The sequence below is a fragment of the Hordeum vulgare genome, chromosome 1H, assembly GCF_904849725.1.
Source record: "Hordeum vulgare subsp. vulgare chromosome 1H, MorexV3_pseudomolecules_assembly, whole genome shotgun sequence".
Taxonomy (NCBI): Eukaryota; Viridiplantae; Streptophyta; class Magnoliopsida; order Poales; family Poaceae; genus Hordeum; species Hordeum vulgare.
Window position 1 is genome coordinate 7,993,994 of NC_058518.1, and position 17,673 is coordinate 8,011,666.

Below are 17,673 nucleotides of genomic sequence, written 5' to 3' on the forward strand. Positions count from 1 at the left end.
CACACTTCTAATAGTGTGTGTCAGTGTGGAAACATTTCAAGGCTAACGGAGGAAGCGAAGCTTGGAAATGGTCCGGTTTGTGAGCAATTTACAACAATTTTTGTGGAACATTCTCGATTTTTTACCACTCTTTATGAGTCATGTCTTAACAAGTTGCCATCTTTTTTACCTGTCTAGACCTGTTTAATATTTTTCATAACAAATAATCACTAAGCTCCACGTTGTTCTTAGACCCCTGGTGTTTATTACTCCTTTTCTTTGGTGATGTTAGTGTAAACATAGACTAAATACCACCAATAAGATTTTTCAACACACCTCTTGTCCTAATTTTGTGTGCATGCAATTCGAATGTGAATCATAGACATTAAATGCCTAGAAATGTACTTAATGACTTAAGAGCATGTCTAGCAGACCCCGTATAATGCCCTGATCCGGAAAACAACCATCAAAATACAGGTCGGGCGGAAAATGTTGCCAGACCAGACCACGCAAACGCGTCCGACCCGTAAAATTTTTAGCGGGGCGCGGCAGAAGTTTGCCCTCAACCTTCAGATTCACGGTGTTGGAGGCCGACCCGAGATCGCCCCCTATCCGCAAGGAGATTTGTCGCGAGAGAAATTTTTGCGCGGCCGTTCCCCTCTCCCCCCTCCTCGACAGCCATTGCCCCACCACGTCGCACTTTGGACCATCTTCGCCGCCCTGGAAGCCTCCTAGCCGTCTCACATCACGCACGCGCAATCCCGTCTGACAGATCTCGTCGCCGGCCATGTCGCCCCACCATCGCCCAAGGCACCAACGCGCCAGCCCGCAAGCGGTAAGGGAACATTGTCGTGCATGGCCGCAATCCGACTGGCCACGCCTGAAAGGAACGCGCGCCGGACTTCGCCACTCTTGCGTGATCTGCCTGGCCACTGGCGGAGAAGATGAGCAAGCTTTCGGGCGTGGAGCGGAAGAAGGTTTCTACGAAAAAGCCTTCGTCCACTCCCTCTGCCCCGACGAGATGTTCCCCGACGGTGCATTTCAATGCCGCTGCTTCCGCCACATGCGAGGCGTTCGATGAAATGGCCAGAAGGTATGCATCTTCCCTCCCTTATTCTTGCTTCGCTTTTTCGCCATTGTGGTAACTCGTGACGTGACGTCACTCAATGTAGCGGTGGTTCGAACAATGCCGTTGCCGAGTTCGTGAACTTGTTGGAGACCAACGCCGTCGACATCGGTCAATCCCCGACCGCTGGTTTCGATTATAATGAATTGGAGGGTGGCGTCAATGACCATGACGGTGAAGATGAAGTGGAGGAGGTAGATGAGGGGACGTATCAGCAATCGCAAGCAAAAAAAAGTGTGAGTTCGAAGAACTACACGATCTTGGAAGATCAAATCTTGATTAAGGCTTGGTGTACGATGTATATGGATGCTTGTACGGATGTATTCCAAATCGCCAAGACGTATTGGCGAAGAATTGAAGATCAATAGAACAGCACAGACCTTTCGGACACTCCAAGGTCGTTGGTTCATGATCAAGCCGATTTGTAGTTGTTGGGCAGCTTGGTTGGAACAAGTTCGCAATGCTCCTCCGAGTGGAACCGTGGAATCCGACTATGTGAGTTCGTTTTCACATTCCAAGTTCTGCACACCATTTGCACCATATGAAATGGTTGCATCATTTGACTTTGTTTTAATTGTGTAGGAAAAAAATTGCCCAACACCGGTACAAAGACATGGAAGCTTCCGAAGGAATTTTTTTTAAACTAGAGCATTGTTGGGAAATGCTCAAAGACTGCGACAAGTGAAAGTTGATTGACAGAGAATCCCCACCTAAGAAAGGTTCACTTATGAACATGGATGAAGATGAAGATGAAGATGATGATGGCCCAAGAAACTTGAACAAGCCATATGGTGACAAGAAGACAAAGGAGAAGATCAAAAGGGAACACGAAGCATCGAGCTTGCTGGACAAGATAGATGCCATGTTGCAATCAAATGAGGTGATGCTAGAGAAGTCTTTGGATGCAAAGATATAGTTGGCTGAGAAGAAGGCACAAGAAAAGCAAGAGAGGTGGAAATTTCTCAAGGACGTTGAGGAGAGAAGAGCACGTGCCGCTGAGAACAAAGTCATGGCCAACCTTCTTGTCTAAGAGAATAGCATCATGACTAAGAAACCACAATGACATGGACGACCTGAGCAAAGAATGGCATGATATAACAAGGCGAGAAATCTTGAAGAGGAGGATGCTTGCGTGTTACAATGGCGGCGATGTTTTCTCATCAGGAATCGGAACCAATATCGCCGATGATTTTGGTGCCGGAGTTGTGCCGGCGATGGGTTCGGAGGAGGCGATGGAATCGGGGGCGGCGATGATCTCGATGATGTGGAGTGAAGAGCGACCAGGATGCATGAAGTCCTTTTACGTTTGTCTTTTAAAACTATGCTTTCATTTTCCGCGTGAACTATGTTTATTGTTTGAATTCAAACTCATTTGTCGAAATAGCTGTCAAATTCGCTTATTTGAAGGTATTTCGGTTTGCGGGTCGACGCGGCGGTGTCCGAGCAGACCCCGCATAGTCGATCCGTAAAAAAACATCTTCTGCGAATATCTTTTTTACGGATCCGTTTAATGGGGCCTCGCTCTGTTCAACCCCGCGCCGGTCCGTAAAACCCCTTTTCCATGAACAGTAAATGAATTTTGCGAGTTGATCTTATACAGGTTTAGCTAAAGATGCTCTAAGAATAGCAAGCTGGCCCGAAAAACACATAATTTGCATATCTCCAGTGTATCAAGACACGATCCATATATAGATACATTTTTGTATCTAGATACATTCGTGTTTAAACAAATATATGATGATTTTTTTTTATCTAGATACGTTCGTGATTAAACAAGGCCAAGTAGTTCGCATATGAAATAACGAATATCATATACTCCAATACATTGGTTGAACGTGGATGCGTGCACCCACATTGCGTTCGCGTTAGAAAAACCTTGTTAGTACGTGCCAATAGAGAAACTCGGTTTCTATAAATAGCAGCCGGGGCTGCTCATGAATTGGCACCAATCCACATTTCCCGACCTACGCGTTGCACAGCGGGTTGGGCCATCCAAAACCTCGAGTGCATTCCACAAATGGCCCCGACGGTGCAATGCTTGGAGGCTGCCACCGTTGCAACCGTCGGGAAGGGCGGCGCTGTCCCGGTGGTGGGGCAAGCGCCGGAGAAGAAGATGCAATGCTCCAACCTGCTTGACGCCGATGAGTTCCGGCGCCAGGGTCACCAGGTGATCGACTTCATATCCGATTACTATGGCGGCATGGGTGACTACCCCGTGCACCCTAGCGTCACCCCCGGCTTTCTCCGCAACCTGCTCCCCGCGGAGGCCCCGTGCCGTCCGGAGCCCGACGCGTTTGGCTCCGCGCTCAAGGACGTCCGCGACATCATCCTCCCCGGCATGACGCACTGGCAGAGCCCCCGCCATTTTGCCCACTTCCCGGCGTCGAGCAGCACCATCGGCGCCCTCGGTGAGGCGCTCACCGCCGGCATCAACGTTGTCCCCTTCACGTGGGCCGCCTCGCCGGCCGCCGCTGAGCTTGAGATGGTGGTTGTGGATTGGCTCGGCAAGGCACTGCACCTGCCGGAGCGCCTCCTCTTCGCCGGAGGCGGCGGGGGCACGATTCTTGGCACCTCGTGCGAGGCCATACTCTGCGCTCTCGTCGCCGCGAGGGACAAGAAGCTGGCCGAGATCGGCGAGAACAGGATCTGCGACCTGGTCGTCTACTGCTCGGACCAGACCCACTTCGCCTTCCGCAAGGCCGCACGCATTGCCGGCATCCAGCGTGACCACTGCCGGGCGATACACACTTGCCACGAGGACATGTTCGCGCTCTCGCCGACCGAGCTGCAGGCCGCCATGCAGGCCGACGTTGATGCCGGGCTGGTGCCACTGTTCCTGTGCGCGACGATCGGGACGACGCAGACCACCGCCGTCGACCCCATCGGCGAGCTCTGCGCCGTGACCGCGCCACACGGAGTGTGGGTGCACGTGGACGCGGCATACGCCGGCTCCGCGCTGGTGTGCCCGGAGTTCACCCACATGATAGACGGCGTGGAGGCCGTGGACTCGTTCAGCATGAACGCCCACAAGTGGCTTCTGGCCAACAACGACTGCTGCGTCATGTGGGTGAAGAAGCCGAGCGCGCTGGTGGCGGCGCTCGGGACGGAGCAGGAGTACATCCTCAAGGACGCCGCGTCGGAGGGGCACGACGTGGTGGACTACAAGGACTGGAACATGACGCTCACCCGCCGGTTCCGCGCCCTCAAGATGTGGCTCGTGCTCCGCTGCTACGGCGTCCATGGCCTGCGCGACCACATCCGCTCCCACGTGCGCATGGCCGTGGAGTTCGAGGACATGGTGAGGGCCGACGAGAGGTTCGAGGTGGTGACGGAAAGGACGTTCGCGCTCGTGTGCTTCAGGATTCGGCCGGTGGACAAGTTTGGCGGCCAAAAGACGGCCAACGACCTCAACCGAGCCCTCCTCGAGCAGGTGAACGCCGTCACCTCAGGCCCCTACATGAGCTCTGCAAACGTAGGTGGCATGTTCATGCTAAGGTGTGCGGTGGGGAGCACCCTCACGGAGCAACACCACGTTGCCCATGGATGGAAGGTCGTGCAGGATCAGGCCTCCGTGATCCTTGGGAAGATGGAGATCATCCACACCCTCTGCTCTAAGTAATCTCTATTCCATTCCACAGACGGACTTGGAGATCATCAACTTGATTGAAAGGTCTCCTTAAACTCAACAATAAGGGGTATCGATCGAATGGTGTCATGTGTTTGCATCAATCACGTCTGTATCTATATTATTGGCAAAACAGATCAGTATGTATTTACGATATTATTTTAATTTTTTGCCATTTTCTCTATGGGTTTGTAATAATTGAGATGTAACAATTAAGGAACTAAAGCACCTATTTTGACGGATATATATATATATATATATATATATATATATATATATATATATATATATATATATATATATATATATATATATATATATATATAGTAAATAAAGGAACTAAAGCACCTAAGATTTATTTTTTCTGTTTTCTTTCACATTTTTTTACTACGTCTCCAGATTCGCCGTTGAAGGCTACCTGAAATTTCTTCAGCTATCGATCAATCTTGAGTAAAGTCTATTTTAAACCATGGACTCATACGAGTCATCGGTTTTAAACGCCAACTTCCAAATCCCTAAAGTTCACACCCTCAAATCTCTAATCCCGATCGTTTTCGCCCTTTTGCCGTATTCGAATTGGAAAAGATGGGATCGCTGAGTCAACGAGGCGTTGTGGGTCCCGCTTGGTTGTTGGAGGGGCTAAGTGGTTGAGCTGGACTAGCTCAGTGTGCTCCTCGCTCACTATGCCCCTTCTCTCCGAACGCATCACCTTCTCCCGTGACGGTAAGGGCGATGGTAATCGGATGATTGCGGCGACCTACGACGACCACGCCGGTGGCAAAGGAATGATCTACGGTCTTTTCTCCTTCCCTCCGCGGGTTAGGTTTATGGTTTTAAGGGGCGTAGGTGTGGTTTTGTGGGGAATTTATAGGGTGTTTAATCTCATATTTTCGGGGAACTCAGTCATACATGGACGAATACATGATATGAATTGTAGGATTAATCGATTTTGTAGCCTTTTCAATCAATCTTATAACTGTGTTTTCTTAAGAAGTCAAATCATCGACTGAATTGTAGGTATATTTTGTTACCACAAAATCATGTATCACTACTGGAATCCATATATACGCCGAGTGTTACCACAAAATCTTCCTCCACCATCTCCTCCTCATCCTCACCGCCGCCTCCCCATCCTTTATTTCCTCCTCCACCCGTCGTGCATCCTGCTCCTCAGGTTGGCGAAGCACAGAATCAGAGGGTCCAGAAGGAGGTTCTATACTCCGGGCTGCTCTACGTTCTCCTCGTCCCTCTACTCGTCCTCCTCGCCCCCTCCTCGCCAGCCTCCTCCTGCCTCCTCTACTCCTTGTCCGCCTCCTCGAGCCGCCTCCTCATTACAACATCATCTACCTCCTAGAGTCGCCTCCTGTCTGCCTTCTCCTCCTCCTATCCCGCCTCCTCTACCTCCTACTCCTACCCAAGTATCTCAACAACAGCCACTCATCCTTTGGTGCGACATATCTATCATCTAATCCGGTTTTCCATGCCCGTACCAAGCACATTGAAGTTGACTATCACTTTGTAAGGGAATGCGTTGCACAACACTACAAGAAATATGTCAACTAGTGACCTTCTGGTAGTGACCCTGGCAGAAATGGCTGTAAATCTATGACCATTTGGGATCATTTGGTCGTATGGTGTTCCGGAGGCTCCAACCCCAAACCATAATGACCAATTTGGTCAAAAAAGGTCGCAATTTCCTTACGGGAAATGGTCGTAAAGCAGATAGCACTCATTCGTTGCCTAATTTCTAGCTAATTATGACCAATATAGATGGTCATGGCTATGACTAGGCGCCACATCATCAATTTTGCCTATGTGTCAATTTTTGCCCTAATTTGTGAAGCAACCTACTATTCTGTCATTCCCAAAATTGTCCAAACATTCTCATAAATTCTTTGGATCATATACTCTTCAAATATGTCAAAACCTTCCTTCACTAGTTAAAAAATAATTCAGCAATATTCATTTTCCTATTCTGTTCAGAATAGCACTTTGTGAAGGAAGTGCTATTTATATTTTCATAATTTCCCACAAAATTTTGGGCACTCTTTCCTATCCATATCATTGCCTCAGGAAAAAATTCATCTCCATTTGCCAAATAAATCTTTCTCACCAAATTTTCAAAGTTTCCGTTTAGCTAGAAGATTTGTGAAGGAAGTACTATCCACGAGTAACCTAATGAGTTGAATATTTGCCACATCTTAAATATGCCCAAATAATAGCTATCCACAAAATTTGAGCCCCATCTAACAATCCATGTGAGCTCGACATTGAATCTTTGTTTCTGGTAATATTTTTAGTTTGTGAAGCAACTACATTTTATACTGCTTTATAAATTATGAAAATTTACTATAACATGACCGTGACCATATAACCACCCTCCATCAAATTGTAGCTTATTTAATTTAGCCAATTTCCCTCAATATTTTTCCCAATGTTTTGTTCAGTGGAGAGCATTGTGAAGGAAGTAGCAATTTTGTTTATTCAAATGGATGAAATGTTTACAGTGTCTTCATATGACCAAATTATCATACTCCTCCAAATTTCATCTCCATCCAATCATTTATGTGAGCACAGCTATAATTTCTATTTTCTGTCCAGATTGGCACATTGCAAAGCAAGTGTTATCTAGACACCTCCTATTGCCCGCAAACTTCTTTTGGCTATCTTCAATATCCAAATAATTGCCACATGCCAATATTCAGCTCTATTTGCCTATTAAATCTTCCTGAGCAAATTTCCAAATTTTCTACCCAGAGAGAACCTTTGTGAAGGAAGTACTAGCTAGGAATATCCAAAGAATCTAAGTTTTTTCCAAATATTCTATATGCCCAAATGGTCACTCTCTACAAAATTTGAGCTCTACCCAGTAATCCATGTGAGCTCATCATACAATATTTTATTCTGGTCATATTTTTAGTTTGTGAAGCAAATATATCTTAGATTCTTAATTACTACTGAAAATTTACCAGGACATGTTCCTACATGTGTAACTTATCTACACCAAATGTGAGCTCATTTCATTTATCCAATTCCTCTCAATAATTTTTACAAGTTTCTGTGAGCATTGTGAAGGAAGTGCCACTTTGGCATGTCCAAATGGTATAAATTTTTTATAGTACTTTCCTATGCCCAAATCACCATCCTCTACCAGATTGTAGATCAATCCATGCATTCATTTGAGCCCAACTTCAACATCCAAGGGAAGTGCCACCTAGGATCCTTCATTTGAGCTGAAAATTTGCCAAGACAGTCTCCTTAGTAGATGATCATCCTCACCCAAAAATCAGGCCAATTGGCCTTCTGAATTTCCCCCACCGCTAATCAAACACTTGGCTGCTAATTCGTGTTAGAGCTTATTTCAGTCTCCTCGTGAGATTTTTCTGTTGTATTATTCTTACTAACACCTTACGGGGGAGTGATAAACCCACGATACATGCCTAGGTTGCCCAGAACAAGTGCCAATGCCACAGTCACGCGGTGACCACGCGGTTGTCATCCTCGTTTACACGTTGTGGAGTTGGGGCCCTCACACACCATCCAAACCTCGATGTCTTGCCACCACACCATGTATTTATGATTAAATGGATACTTATATACCTAAAAATTATTTTTGGGAAAAAATAAAGAGCAAAGTATAATGCAGTTGCAGTTCAAATTTGACAAGCTTCCAACTAAATTAGCACAAATTTGTTTTTTTCTCACGAGCGGTGGATAACAACTTTTGAGAGCCAACCATTAGGTCAATTGTGCATTAAATATGGACTAGTATTTTAGAAAATTGATTGGTACAATTTTGCAACAAATATATGGTAGATCCTTCACAAAAAACTAATTTTGGGCGTTAGAAAAATGGAAAATGATTTTTTTCGTCCAAAAAATATATGAAAACTTCCTTAGGCAACATTGTTTGCCATTCCAAGATGCACCCTTGTGCATAATATGAGATCATTTGAACAAACTACACAATGAATGTGGCCAGCAGATTGATCATTTGGCTTGAAAGCCATGGATCTTCACACATGATAGCTCATTTCTGAGAACACTTTTTTAAAAAATTACCCTATTACAATTTTATTATTTTTACTGGCAACTTGGTCACATATAATGACACAATGCAAAGGTTTTCCAATTTTTTGAATTTTCACGTCCATTTCAAAATGCGGTCAAAACGACGGGCATGACCGTTCCTAGGTAGGGGTTGATTCTTGGAAACAATTTGGTGTTTCTATGATTAAATGGATACTTATATACCATAAACTGATTTTTGGGAAAATAAAGAGCAAAGTATAATGAAGCTCCAGTTCAAATTTGACCCGCTTCCATTTGAATCGGCGGAAATTTGTCTTTTTCACGAGCGGTTGATAAAATCTTTTGACACTGAACCATTTGGTCAATTGTACATTAAATATGTCCTAATATTTTCTAAAAATTATTTGGTCCCATTTTTCAACAAATATATTGTAGGTCCTTCAATAAAAATCTTATTCTGGGCACTCGAAAAATGGAAAATGAATTTTCAATCCAAGGAAAATGAATTCTTCCTTAATCAACATTGTTCGCCATTAAAATATGTACCCCTTCGCATAATATTAGATAATTTGAACAAACTATGCCATGAAAGTGGCAATAAGATTGATCATTTGGCTTGAAAACCATGAATCTTCATACATGATAGCTCATTTCTGAGAATATTTTTTTAAAATAATTGTCATATTACAAGTTTATTATTTTTCTTCTTAACTTGGTAACATTTAATTGGACAATGAGAAGGTTTTCCAATTTTTTTATTTGTTTTGAATTTTTCATTCCTATTTCAAAATGCGGTCAAAACGGCGGGTATGACTGTTCCAATCTAGTGGTTGAATCTTGGAAAACTTTTGGTGTTTCTCTGATTCAATAGATATCTATGTACCTAGAAATTATTTTTGGAAAAACATCATGAGCAAACTATGAGGGAGTTGGAGTTCAAATTTGAATATCTTCGTACTGAATCGACGAAAATTTGTCTTTTTCACGTGAGGCGGATAAAGCCTTTAACACCCAAACATTTTGTCAATTGTGCATTAAATATGGCTTGCTATTTTATAAAAATGATTTGTTCCAATTTTGCAACAAATATATGGTAGGTCCTTCACAAAAAAACTCATTTTGGGCAATTGAAAAATGGAAAATGAATTTTTCATCCAAGGAAAATGAAAACTTCCTTAATCAACATTGTTTGCCATTATAATATGCATCCTTTCGCACAATGTTAGATCATTTGAACAAACTATGCCATGAAAGTGATCATAAGATTGATCATTTGACTTCAAAGCCATGAATCTTCACACATGATAGCTCATTTCTGAGAACACTTTTCATAAGTAATTAATGTCTTACAAGTTTATTATTTTTTATCGTAACTTGGTCACATTTAATAGCACAATGCGAATGTTTTCCAATTTTCTGATTTTTTTTGAATATTTCATGCCTGTTTCAAAATGCGGTCAAAATGACGGGTATGACCGTTCCTATCTAGTGGTTGAATCTTGGAAAACTTTTGGTGTTGCTGTGATTAAATAGATACCCATGTACCTAGAAATTAATTTTGGAAAAAATCATGAGCAAACTATGAGGGATCTGCAGTTCAAATTTGACCCGCTTCCTTCTGAATCGACGGAACTTTGTCTTTTTCAAATCTTGTTACACCCAATCATTTGGTCAAATGTAAATTAAATATGACCTAGTATTTTATAAAAATGATTTGGTCCAATTTGACAACAAATATATGGTAGATCCTTCACAAAAAACTCATTTTCCGTACAAAGAAAATGAAAACATGCTTATGCAACATTGTTTTCCGTTCCAAAATGCATCCTTTTGCACAATATTAGATCATTCGAACAAACTATGCTTGGATTCTGACTGAACTTATTCTTGTAGGTCTTTTCATATTTATGATCAATTTAGTTAGAGTTGCACAAGTCAGTATTATATACCAAAAAACTCCTAGCTAGTGAGAAAATTTTAGACACTCCATGTACACATACTGGGTAGTGTTAGTCATTATGTACATGTATTTTTTTTGCCAATCCATCATTATCTAATGTTTGATGTTGTTTACACCTTATTCTAATTTTTTGCACAGGTGAAGTACGAAGCCAGGTGTGAAGCTATGAAGCCTATCAACAAAGAGTAGCATATCTATTGTAATAGTAGACAGTAGTAGACATATGTGAGTTGCGGTGTAGTGTAAAGATTGTAAACTGTGAAGTTATGCAGTTTTGAACCTGTGAAGTACTGCATTTTGTGAAGCTGTGCACCTGTGAAGTTATGCATTTTGTGAAGTTGTGAATTATTTGAGTTTTGTTTGGACCATTTTGTTTGGGCTCTATAGTTACACTAGTGGAAAACGGGCCTTTGGCCTGGACCCTTTAGTCCCGGCCTCCCTCTGGGCCGGGACTAAAGGCCCGGCCACGTCGCCCCAAATCGCAATGCCGCCCACGAGGCTTTGGTCCCGGCCCGTAAGGAGCCTTTAGTCCCGGTTTGTGTCTCAAACAGGGACTAAAGGGCTACCGGTGTGCAGCCCGCATGTGCGCCACCTTTAGTCCCGGTTTGTGTCTCAAACCGGGACTAAAGTCCTCTGCCTATATATATTGGCCACAACCCCCCTCTCCCCTCTTCCTTGCATTTTTCTTGGATGGAAGAGTGTGGGTGTGTGCTAGCTCTCCATTTTTCTTGGATGCACTAGAGGTGTTTGTTGAAATGTGTGCTAGAGCGATGCTGCTTCAGTTCACCGAACACAACTACGATATGAGATGCCCGAGCCATGCTTAAACCTCTCCCTCTTTATTTCTACTTATTCTAAAAGGTTAGCAACTATATTTCCTCGTTTAGACCGTGCGGTACTAATTTTTAGGATCGTGATTGTATTTGATATACTGTCGTATAACGCAGATGAGCCATCCATGGATGTACTGTGATCGACGCACAGCCGCTTACAGAGAAGGCGTGCATTATTTTCGAGATGCAGCCGATGCGAACAAGCATGGTGGTGGATATATGTTTTGTCCATGTGTTGAATGTCGGAATGAGAAGGATTACACTTCCTCAAGAGTCATTCAGAGCCACCTGCTTCGGTCCGGTTTTATGTCGGGCTATAATGTTTGGACCAAGCATGGAGAAAGAGGGGTTATGATGGAAGACGACGATGAAGAAGAAGAGAAGGATGATGACAACTACCGATCTATGTTCCCTGAGTATGCTGATACCGCAATGGAAGACAATGAAGAAGAAGATCAGGATGAAGAACGGGAACCAGATGAGCCCGCTGATGATCTTGGCCGGGTCATTTCTGATGCACGGCGAGGTTGCGACACAGAAAAGGAGAGGTTGCAGTTCGAGCAGATGTTACAGGACCACAACAAATTGTTGTACCCAACTTGTGAAGATGGCCACAGGAAGATGGGTAGCACACTGGAATTGCTGAAGTGGAAGGCAGAGACCAGTGTGACTGACTCGTCATTCAAAAAGTTGATGGTACTGATGAAGAAGATGCTTCCAAGAAAGAACGAATTGCCCGCCAGGACATACAAAGCAAAGAAGCTTGTCTGCCCTCTAGGATTAGACGTGCAGAAGATACATGCATGCCCTAATGACTGCATCCTCTACCACGGTGAGAAGTACGAGAATATGGATAAATGCCCGGTATGCACTGCATTGCGGTATAAGATAAGAAAAGATGACCCTGGTCATATTGAGGGCGAGCCACCCAGGAAGAGGGTTCCTGCCAAGGTGATGTGGTATGCTCCTATAATACCACGGTTGAAACGTCTGTTCAGAAATAAAGATCATGCGAAGTTGTTGCGATGGCACATGGAAGATCGTATGAAAGACGATAAGTTGAGGCACACCGCTGATGGTCGGCAGTGGAGAAAAATCGAGAGAGAGTTCCCGAGATTTGCAGCTGACGCAAGGAACTTATAGTTTGGTCTGAGTACAGATGGCATGAATCCTTTTGGGGAGCAGAGTTGCGGTCACAGCACCTGACCCGTTACTCTATGTATCTACAACCTTCCTCCTTGGTTGTGCATGAAGCGGAAGTTCATTATGATGCCAGTGCTTATCCAAGGTCCAAAGCAACCCGGCAACGATATTGATGTGTACCTAAGGCCATTAGTTGATGAACTTTTACAGCTGTGGGCCGAACCAGGTGTACGTGTGTGGGACGAGCACAAACAAGAGGAATCTGACCTTCGAGCGTTGCTTTTCGTAACCATCAATGATTGGCCTGCTCTTAGTAACATTTCAGGACAGTCAAACAAGAGATACAATGCATGCACGCACTGTTTGGATCAGACAGAAAGTATATATCTGGACAAATGTGGGAAGAATGTGTACCCGTACAATAGTCGTTTTCTTTTGCCCAAGCATCCCTTAAAGAAAAAGGCAAGCATTTCAATGGCAAGGCAGAACCCCGGGGGAAGCCTGTCATCCGTACTGGTGCTGAAGTATTTGATATGGTCAAAGATTTAAAAGTAATCTTTGGAAAGGGTCCTGGCAGCCAACCTGTTCCTAACGGCCCTGATAAGCGCGTACCCATGTGGAAGAAGAAATCTATATTTTGGGAGCTACCCTACTGGGAAGTCCATGAGGTCCGCTCGGCAATCGACGTGATGCACCTGACGAAGAATCTCTGCGTGAATATTCTAGGCTTCCTGGGCTTGTATGGGAAGTCAAAAGATACACCGGAAGCACGGGAGGACCAGGAACGTCATAAAGGAAGAGATGGCATGCATCCAGGACAGTTTCAAGGGCGTGCTAGTTTTGTCAAATTCTTAAATATGCAAAAAGAATTTTAATAAACCTTTGTAAGAGATGAGTTCTCGTTCGAAACGCTCAAACTACGAGAGAGATTGTCCGTTTTGTACACGAAGTGCATCCAGTTTTTGTCGTAGCCCTCTCAACTTTTTAACACATGCTTTGTGGGTGAAATGATGGTAGCATGCCAACTTTCAACATTTTCAGAGTTCATTTGTAGTGCTTTTCTATTTTAGGGTCAACTAGCTCAAAAAAATAAGTAAATGCACGAAATATACCAAATTAAGTCAGAAATTGTTGAAATATTATGATGTGACTTTGAATGGTGCATTTTGAACACCCAAAAAGTATGGAGTTCAAATAAGTTCAAAAAAATGAAATCCCTTTGTAAGAGATGATTTCTCGTTCGAAACCGTGATACTTCGACAGAGATTGTCCGTTTTGTACACGAAGTGCATCCAGTTTTTGTCGTAGCCCTCTCAACTTTTTAATACATGCTATGTGGGTGAAATGATGATAGCATGCCAACTTCCAACATTTTCAGAGTTCATTTGTAGTCTTTTTCAATTTTAGGGTCAACTAGCTCAAAAAAAATAAGTAAATGCACGAAAAATACCAAATGAAGTCAGAAATTGTTGAAATTTTGTGATGTGCCTTTGAATGGTGCATTTTGAACACACAAAAAGTATGGAGTTCAAATGAGTTCAAAAAAATGAAATCCCTTTGTAAGAGACGAGTTCTCGTTCGAAACGCTCATACTTCGAGAGAGATTGTCCGTTTTGTACACGAAGTGCATCCAGTTTTTGTCGTAGCCCTCTCAACTTTTAAACACATGCTATGTGGGTGAAATGATGATAGCATGCCAACTTTCAACATTTTCAGAATTCATTTGTAGTGCTTTTCAATTTTAGGGTCAACTAGCTCAAAAAAATAAGTAAATGCACGAAAAATACCAAATGAAGTCAGAAATTGTTGAAATTTTGTGATGTGCCTTTGAATGGTGCATTTTGGATACAAAAAGTATGTAGTTCAAATAAGTTCAAAAAATGAAATCCCTTTGTAAGAGATGGGTTCTCGTTCGAAACGCTCATACTTCGAGAGAGATTGTCCGTTTTGTACACGAAGTGCATCCAGTTTTTTTCGTAGCTCTCTCAACTTTTGAACACATGCTATGTGGGTGAAATGATGATAGCATGCCAACTTTCAACATTTTCAGACTTCATTTGTAGTGCTTTTCAATTTAGGGTCAACTAGCTCAAAAAAAAGTAAATGCACAAAAAATACTAAATGAAGTCAGAAATTGTTGAAATTTTGTGATGTGCCTTTGAATGGTGCATTTTGAACACACAAAAGTATGGAGTTCAAATAAGTTCAAAAAAATGAAATCCCTTTGTAAGAGATGAGTTCTCGTTCGAAACGCTGATACTTCGAGAGAGATTGTCCGTTTTGTACACGAAGTGCATCCAGTTTTTGTCGTAGCCCTCTCAACTTTTTAACACATGCTATGTGGGTGAAATGATGATAACATGCCAACTTTCAACATTTTCAGAGTTCATTTGTAGTGCTTTTCAATTTTAGGGTCAACTAGCTCAATAAAAATAGGGAAATGCACGAAAAATACCAAATGAAGTCAGAAATTGTTGAAATTTTGTGATGTTCCTTTGAATGGTGCATTTTCAACACACAAAAAGTATGGAGTCTAAATAAGTTCAAAAAAATGAAATCCCTTTGTAAGAGATCAGTTCTCGTTCGAAACCCTGATACATCGTTTAATTGAAAATAACAAAATAGTTAACAGTTTGGATAGTCAAAATAATTAATTTGAAAATATAAAATAGTTCAGAATTATTTATTCAATTTCAAACACTTTTCATTATCATAGTTTTGTCAAATTCTCAAATATGCAAAAAGAATTTTAATAAACGTAGTTTTTAATTGAAAATAACAAAATAGTTAATAGTTTGGATAGTCAAAATAATTAATTTTGAAAATATAAAATAGTTTTGAATTATTTTTTCAATTTCAAACACTTTTCATTTTCATAGTTCTGTCAAATTCTCAAATATGCAAAAAGAATTTTAATAAACATAGTTTTTAATTAAAGATAACAAAATAGTTAATAGTTTGGATAGTCAAAATAATTAATTTTGAAAATAGAAAATAGTTTTGAATTTTTTATTCAATTTCAAACACTTTTCATTTTCATAGTTTTTTCAAATTCTCAAATATGCAAAAATAATTTTTAATAAACATAGTTTTTAATTGAAAATAACAAAATAGTTAATAATTTGGATAGTCAAAGTAATTAATTTTGAAAATGGAAAATAGTTTTGAATTATTTATTCAATTTCAAACACTTTTCATTTTCATAGTTTTGTCAAATTCTCAAATATGCAAAAAGAATTTTTAATAAACATAGTTTTTAATTGAAAATAACAAAATAGTTAATAGTTTGGATAGTCAAAATAATTAATTTTTAAAATAGAAAAAAATTGAAACTATATGAGGATTTATAGAGAAAATTCAACCTAAATTCAAAGTGACCTCACTTTGAATTCAGGTTGAATTTTGTCCATAATTTCGAATATAGTTTCAATTTTTAAATTTACAGTGTGTTTAGGCCCGTAAGCCTGCTTTAGAGAGGAGGTCGATGAAGATGCTGCGACGGGGCTTATAAACTAGTGTTAGTGCGCCTTGCTCGGCAAGGTGGGACTAAACTTATCGTGCACCTAGCGAAGGGGCTTTAGTCCCGGGTAGAGCCACGCCCCGGGACTAAAGCCCCTCGCCTCCCGCCTGTCGAAAAGGGGTCTTTAGCCCCGGGTCGTGGCTAGACCCGGGACTAAAGGGTGTCTTTAGTCCCGGCTCGAGCCCCGACCCGGGACTAAAGGCCCGTGCTTCCCGCCTTTTGGTCTGCCGAAAAAGGGTCTTTAGTCTCGGGTCGTGGCTCCACCCGGGACTAAAGGGTGTCTTTAGTCTCGGTTCGAGCCCCGAACCGGGACTAAAGATCCTTCTATATATACGGCCCCGACGAAAAATCCAAAATCCAAACGCCATTTCGTTCTCTTCTTCCTCTCGCTCGCCTCTCCTGCCGGCGCGGCTGTTGGAAATATGCCCTAGAGCCAATAATAAATTAGTTATTATTATATGTCTTTGTTCATGATAATCGTTTATTATCCATGCTATAATTGTATTGATTGGAAACACACTGTATGTGTGGATACATAGACAAAACACTGTGCCTAGTAAGCCTCTAGTTGACTAGCTCGTTGATCAAAGATGGTCAAGGTTTCCTCACTATAGGCAAGTGTTGTCACTTGATAACGGGATCACATCATTAGGAGAATCATGTGATGGACTAGACCCAAACTAATAGACGTAGCATGTTGATCGTGTCATTTTGTTGCTACTGTTTTCTGCGTGTCAAGTATTTGTTCCTATGACCCTGAGATCATATAACTCACTGACACCGGAGGAATGCTTTGTGTGTATCAAACGTCACAACGTAACTGGGTGACTATAAAGATGCTCTACACGTATCTCCGAAGGTGTTCGTTAAGTTAGTATGGATCGAGACTGGGATTTGTCACTCCGTGTGACGGAGAGGTATCTCGGGGCCCACTCGGTAATACAACATCACACACAAGCCTTGCAAGCAATGTGACTTAGTGTAAGTTGCGGGATCTTGTATTACGGAACGAGTAAAGAGACTTGCCGGTAAACGAGATTGAAATAGGTATGCGGATACTGACGATCGAATCTCGGGCAAGTAACATACCGAAGGACAAAGGGAATGACATACGGGATTATATGAATCCTTGGCACTGAGGTTCAAACGATAAGATCTTCGTAGAATATGTAGGATCCAATATGGGCATCCAGGTCCCGCTATTGGATATTGACCGAGGAGTCACTCGGGTCATGTCTACATAGTTCTCGAACCCGCAGGGTCTGCACACTTAAGGTTCGACGTTGTTTTATGCATATTTGAGTTATATGGTTGGTTACCGAATGTTGTTCGGAGTCCCGGATGAGATCACGGACGTCACGAGGGTTTCCGAAATGGTCCGGAAACGAAGATTGATATATAGGATGACTTCATTTGGTTACCGGAAGGTTTTCGGGCATTACCGGGAATGACGAA

The 17,673-nt window shown here is 42.3% G+C and overlaps 1 protein-coding gene across 1 annotated transcript; it reads left to right on the top strand.

Moving 5' to 3' along the window:
* The first annotated feature begins 3,028 nt into the window (after positions 1-3,028).
* On the top strand, positions 3,029-4,895 carry LOC123404218 (tyrosine decarboxylase-like). The gene has a single exon (XM_045098135.1). The coding sequence runs from the start codon at positions 3,123-3,125 to the stop codon at positions 4,722-4,724; it is 1,602 nt and encodes a 533-aa protein (XP_044954070.1). The 5' UTR covers positions 3,029-3,122; the 3' UTR covers positions 4,725-4,895.
* The last annotated feature ends 12,778 nt before the right edge of the window (positions 4,896-17,673 follow it).